General features: G+C 32.4%; 1 protein-coding gene across 1 annotated transcript; it reads right to left on the bottom strand.

The window, feature by feature from the left end:
• Window positions 1-1596: 1596 nt before the first annotated feature.
• On the bottom strand, window positions 1597-3722 carry LOC104116414 (aspartyl protease family protein 2-like). The gene has a single exon (XM_009627267.4). It carries the CDS (start codon window positions 3448-3450, stop codon window positions 1825-1827), a length of 1626 nt encoding a protein of 541 aa, XP_009625562.1. The 5' UTR covers window positions 3451-3722; the 3' UTR covers window positions 1597-1824.
• Between the last annotated feature and the right edge of the window lie 3055 nt (window positions 3723-6777).

Genomic DNA, 6777 nt, shown 5'->3' on the forward strand with positions numbered 1-6777 from the left:
CCTAATGGAAGCAAACAACCATTTTCGTACTCTTAATCCTGAAAAAGCTCATGTCTATTTCCTTCCCTTTAGTGTTGTTATGATCCTTGAGCACCTGTTTGATCCAATCATTCGCGATAAGGCCGTCTTGGAACGCATTGTTCGTGATTATGTTCGTACTGTATCGACGAAATACCCATACTGGAATAGAAGCCTCGGAGTTGATCATTTTATGCTTTCATGTCATGATTGGGTAAATACATTATTGAATTTGAAAACTTTATACAGTCAAACCTCTCTATAATGATGTCATTTTGTCCGGATAATTTCTTTTGGCCGCTATAGCAAAATATTGTTATAGACAACGTATGATATAACATGACATGATAAAAAAATCAGTTCCAAATAAAACTTGACCGTTACAGTGGATAATGTATGTTACAGATAGGCCTGACTACATAGAGATACGTGTAACATTATACTTTTGTACATTTGTAGGGGCCTCGAGCTACATGGTACGTGCATCAAATGTATTTCACTTCGATTCGAGTATTATGCAATGCAAATACATCTGAGTTCTTTAATCCAAGAAAAGATGTACCACTTCCAGAGATTAATCTTCTAACAGGAAACATTAATGGACATGTTGAAGCATTGCCCAAGTCAAACAAGACAATCTTAGGGTTCTTTGCAGGACGATCACACGGGAATTCGGCCTATACTTTTCCAACACTGGGAGGAAAAAGATGAGGATATAAGAGTATATAGCAAAATTCCACCAGAATTATCTTATGATGAAATGATGAAGAGTAGCAAATTTTGCCTATGTCCGAGTGGTTATGAAGTGGCAAGTCCAAGAATTGTGGAGGCTATATATGCAAACTGTGTTCCAGTTTTGATCTCAAAAAATTATGTGCTGCCCTTTAGTGATGTTCTTGATTGGGACAAGTTCTCAATTCAAGTTTCAGTAAGTGAATTGCCAAACTTGAAAAATATTTTAGTAGGAGTTTCTGAGGAAAGATATGAAAAAATGGTAGAGGGAGTGAGACAAGTGCAAAGGCATTTTGTCATAAATGATCCACCAAAGAGATATGATGTGTTTCACATGATTATTCACTCTGTATGGTTGAGGAGATTGAATGTCAAAATACATGGTTAAATTAAATTTCTTGATTTCAAATCATAGTGCATATGGATGAAAACACTAAAGGGCAGTCCGGTGCACTGAGCTCTCGCTATGCGCGGGGTCCGAGGAAGAATCAGACCACAAAAATCTATTATATGTAGTCCACCCTGCATTTTCTGCAAGAGGTTGTTTCCACGGCTCAAACCCGTGACCTCCTGGTCGCATGGCAACAACTTTACTAGTTACCAGCCCGGTGCATTAAGCTCTCGCTATGTGCGGGGTTCGGAGAAGGGCCGGACCACAAGAGTTTATTGTACGCAGTCTACCCAACATTTCTGCAAAAGATTATTTCCTAGGCTCAAACATGTGACCTCCTAGTCACACGGCAACAACTTTATCAGTTACGCAAGGTTTTCTTTCGTCGATTAAGACACTACAACCAGAAATATTGTTAGAAGCAATGTACAGAGAAGATTAAGAATGAACCGAACTTTAAAAAGCAATGATTCATACTTTCATAATGTGAGAAAACCTCCTATTACAATTTTCTTACATAGTTGACAGTTTCTGTCAAGCAACATAAAATCATCTACAGTTAAAAAACAACTAAGGGGAAAAAATTAATGTATAACCTACAATGTATATGAACTGTTATAAGTTCAGGAAATAATGAACACAATTTTCCCAACTTCCACCCCAAGAATACTGTACATAAAATTTCAAGAATCAGCACATTTTGTTGGTGCATATCCCAGTCTGGACCTCTTGGTGTCATACAAGATGTGAAAATTCTGCTGTTGATAGTTTCCAATTATCGACAAAGCAGATTGAGGAGTCCCTAAAACAGCCAAACAAACGATATCTTCTGGTTCGAGTTTGATGAAGTAGTTTTCTACTGGAAAATTCCAGACAGCTCCATCACCAAACACGATTCCAAACGAGGGAAATTCCATGTTCTTCACACCAGACACATTGTAGCATGGATTCAGAATAGGAAAGTCTTGTACAACAGGATAGCCCTTAACCTTATTGACAAATGCCTCTTTTATAATCTCATAAGCAGGATCCGCGAAATAACTCAATGTGGTACCTGAATCAATGATTGCACCACCAAGACCTTCTGGAGACAAATTCCACGTCTCCTCGGGTATATTCAGCACCTCTCCTCCAACTATGACAGATTTTATCTGCACATAGTAGAAAGTTTCCACTTCTTTGCCTCCAACTAATGAAGTAAAATTCAACTGTGGATGTTTCAAAACATCCTTATCTTCACCAAAAATCAGTTTACTACTAACACTAGAATTACTATTCCTATCAACAAGACAATACGAAAACGAATGACCATATAAAGATTGAAGCTGAGAAGCAAACGAAAGCGGCCCTCTCCCTAATCCTAACAAACCAGCAGCACCATGAAATAATCCTCTATTCCAATGACCACAACCAAACATCACATTTTCCACTTCCCTAAATTCACTCCCACTCATCGTCGTGAGGTTAACAGTAAACGTTTCAAGCGCGAAATCGCCAGTAGTATTAGAACTATCACCATACCAATAGTAATAAGGACAAGTTTGATTCTCAGATTTACAAAGCTGAGGAGGATCAGGGGATGTAACAAATTTACACCTAGGATCATGACAACTTATATTTCTAAAGGAAGTAGAGTCTTTAGGATTATAATGGGGTCCATTTTGTTCAAAACAATCAAAGCAAGGAACACATTGAATCCAATTAAGATCACTACCAGTATCAAGAATTAAAGAAAAATGCTTAGGTGGTGTACCAACAAAGACATCCATAAAATACTCTCCAGAGCCAAGGCTTACACCTGACTCCAAAGTTGCCATTAGTTTGCCGGAAAGTTCATAAGATTCCGGCGAGGCTGCTGCCGGAGCAATCACAGGCTTATGTTTTTTATCATTTTTTGCAAGTCTCGAATTGTAATTCTGATTTTTCTTCTCTACAATTCTTGTATGCAATGTTTGAATTCTGCTTAAATCCCTTGCTCTTGACTCAAAGACTGAATCTTTAGCCTCAGTTTTTTTACCAGCTGATCTGTGCCTTAACTGAAACTTTACAGCTTCTTTTTTTGGGTTTCCAAAAATGGAAACTTCTTCATCTTCTCCATCTATTGAATGAGTGGTTGATTTTTGAGAAACTCCATAATTGCAATCTGAGTCAGCTGAAGAAGAAACAGCATTAAAGCTTGGATGGTTAGGGAATTCAATACCTGAAACACTAGAATTCAGCTTTTGGAAACTGTAAAATCCTCCACAGGCAACAAAACCAGAGGAAAACAAGAATATAAACAACAAAATAAAAAGAATGAATTTTGTCATCACTAATACTGCTAAAAATTTCTTTAAAATAGTTTTTTTATCTGAATGAAAAATCCTCAGGAATCCAGAAAAATGAGTTGGGTTAGAACTCAAGAAATGAAATAGGAAAATGAGGAACAATTCGTATAGGGGAATGAGGAGAGGAAAAATAAAGGAGAAGAAAGAAGGAAATAAATGTGAGTGATTTGGGTCTTGGATTATGAGTTTTGTATGGCGTAGTGTAGAATTAAAAAATGTAAGGAAAAATTGGATTATGAGTGTTGAAGTTTGAATAACGACTTTGAATGTCGTCTGGCTTTTCAGATACCACTGTCCACTTACGCGTTTTCCTCAAGTCTCAGATATTTTTTAATGTAAGACTTAATTAAAATAAGAAAAGAAAAATAGTACCCCTCGGCCCCTCCTTCCCAATTAATTTGAATTTATTCGGATTTCGAGAGTCAAATAAATTACTTTTTTTTATCATAAATTTATATATATATATATATTTTTTTAAATATTTTAAATTATTAATTATGGTGACTTACAGTGCTTTTTACGTAGTTTTTAACTAAAATATTTTAAAAAACTGATATTTTTTATGTCAAAATGTATGATCAAAATTAAAAGTGTAAATTTAAAAAAGTAAATATTACATAAATTGGGATAAAGAGAGTACACGATTTATTAAAAGTTTTTTTCTTTTGAAGAAAAACATAGGTGCGAAATAACTAGAAGTCCAATATTAGTATATATTACTACTTTTAATAGAAAAATTAACTAAATTAGAAAGTTTGACACTTTTAGTTATGGTATAGCCGTCTTATTCTCATGTTCTTTTTGATATATATAAATAATTGAGTGCATTAACAGGTGTGTGTGTGGGGGGGGGGGGGGGGGGGGAATGGTAACAACTTTTTGCCCCATTTAAAAGGGAAATTGTGTCATACTTGACGTCTAAGATGCTTTTTTTTTTATAATTTTTTTTCTACTCTTGTAATTAGTAACTTAATTTCAAGAAAGTATATTGATAGAATTTATTTTATAATTATTTTGTAATCAGGTGGCATTTGATTTATTTCTTGTTTATATATGATTTTGGAAGGATTTGTTTCGTTTGCGTTTGGGAGAATTGGATTTGAAAAATAATATTTTAGTTGTGTTTTGTTTGTTTAAGATAAGAAAATGATTATTTCTAAAACATGTTTATATAAAGAGTTAACTTGAGAAAAGTCCTTCTGCCTAGCTGTCGATGTCATGTCCTATTTTGTGATGGGATGCAAGCATGGTAGTTTCCCTTTTTTTGGGGGGGCTCTATTTTGTCTTTTTAGGGGAAGAAATAAAATGAGGATAATAAATTTGGAGATAAAAATATTTTCGGAATTTATGATTTTAAATCTACAATGTGATTTGTGTGATTAAGCATGGTATTAGGTGTAAAGAGAGAAGTTTATAGTTAGATTACATCCTAATTAGAAATGCGGTATTCTCTTTAAAACGGAGTAATAAAGTGAAACACGCAAAAAGTATATTATTACACGCTCTATCAACCAAACCTCTTAGAATAATTACAGTTGCATGACTGCAATTTATATATCTATAATATTGTATTAATCAGCTTAATTACCTGGTAAAACTATTTTAATCCTGCGATTGCATAAAAGCGTCTGTGTTCGGTGGTGGAGGAGAATAACTACCACTCAATTGACTAAAATGAGTTGATTCAAGGAAATATAAAAGCAAACAAGTTTATCCCCAAAAAAAAAAAAGTAAAAGTCAATTGTTCTGTTTTGGACTTGAAGAATAAGAAATGGATTTCAATAAAAAGAAAAAGGAAATATATTTATATATTAAAGTAACCGCTTGTTTACACTAGAAATAGTATTGACTATTGACTATTGACTATTGACTATTGACTATTGACTATTGAGGAAGAGAAAAGGGATTATAGTAATACGGGGTTAGTTAGAAACGAATAGATATATTTTTAATGCAGTCTATAAATTTAAGGACAACTTGCTAAATTACACTTTGCACACTTAGCATTTTAGCAATACAGTCGGATCTTTCTATAACAACATCCATATATAACAGTCATTTACTATAAAAATTAAATTTTCCTCAGAACCTAATTTTTAAGTTATATTTTACCTCTCTACAACAACTTTTTACCTATAACAACAACATTCATATTTGTAGCAGTACGTTTTTTGTAAAATTACTTCTTTATAAAAGCCATATAGAATCATTAAAATTACTAATAATAATTTTAAAATATGCACACAATCTTTTTCCATTAAACAAAGTTCCTATCTTGCATAAAATTTGAAGATTTACACATGATATCTTTTTCATTGGACAAATTCCAAAAAAAAATTTGATATAAAATTTAACTGTTAAGCTCTTAGATTGTCTTCAAGGAAAAACTATTGGATACTTTTTTTGCTAAAAATTTGGACACGAATCTTCGCCAATTCAAGCTTTATATCTCTAGTAAGATAATAAAATCTATAAAACAAGCTACAATTACAAAAGTTCTTCCATCAATCTTGAAAGAATTTATTTTTCTAGGTAGCTTTAAAATGTCTGCCTTAGAATTTAAATCTTTATACGTTTAGTTATGTATTTGTTAAAAATGTATTAGTTTTCTTCAATATTTAACTAGTGAAATATGCATATCTTTTGAGATTTTAAATTTAAATAATTTTTTAATCTTTTATATTTTACACTAAAAAGGAAAAATAATTAATTTTTGGTTAATTTTGATCTATAACAGCCAAAAAATATTTTTACGTCAAATGTTATTGTAGGAATATAACAATCATTCACTATAAAAGCCAAAAAATATCGGAACAAACAAATCTGTTATAGTGTAGGTTGACTGTATCTTTATGGGTTTAAAGAGTGATTTATAATGGTTAGAGGAATATATATATATATATATATATATATATATATATATATATAGGTGTAGTAAATATGTTGAAGATTAGAAAGCTACTTGAGACTTGGATGTGGCATGTGAATGTGAAGATATTTGGAAATTGGAACACGTCCTCGTACTTGGATCATATTGCCTCTGTACATATTTAGTTGACTTTTAATTTTATTGCTCATAACTTAACGAAGTTCTCTGTTTCTTCGATACATGATTTCTCTTGAGAAAGTATGTTCCCAAATTAAGATTGTAAATGATGTTGTACATTCCTCTGGATATATCATGTTTTTAATGAATTAACAGATAATTGTTTTTGGTAAAAAAAAATAAAATTTTAATTTTAGTCATTACCTGGTAAAACTCTCCCTACAAAAAATATACACAAACAATTAATAGACGAAGAGAAAAAT

This window comes from Nicotiana tomentosiformis, chromosome 7, assembly GCF_000390325.3.
Source record: "Nicotiana tomentosiformis chromosome 7, ASM39032v3, whole genome shotgun sequence".
NCBI classification, from domain to species: Eukaryota; Viridiplantae; Streptophyta; class Magnoliopsida; order Solanales; family Solanaceae; genus Nicotiana; species Nicotiana tomentosiformis.

Coding starts and splice junctions, on each gene's coding strand:
- LOC104116414 (XM_009627267.4), bottom strand. CDS start 3,450: ATGACAAAATTCATTCTTTTTATTTTGTTGTTTATATTCTTGTTTTCC.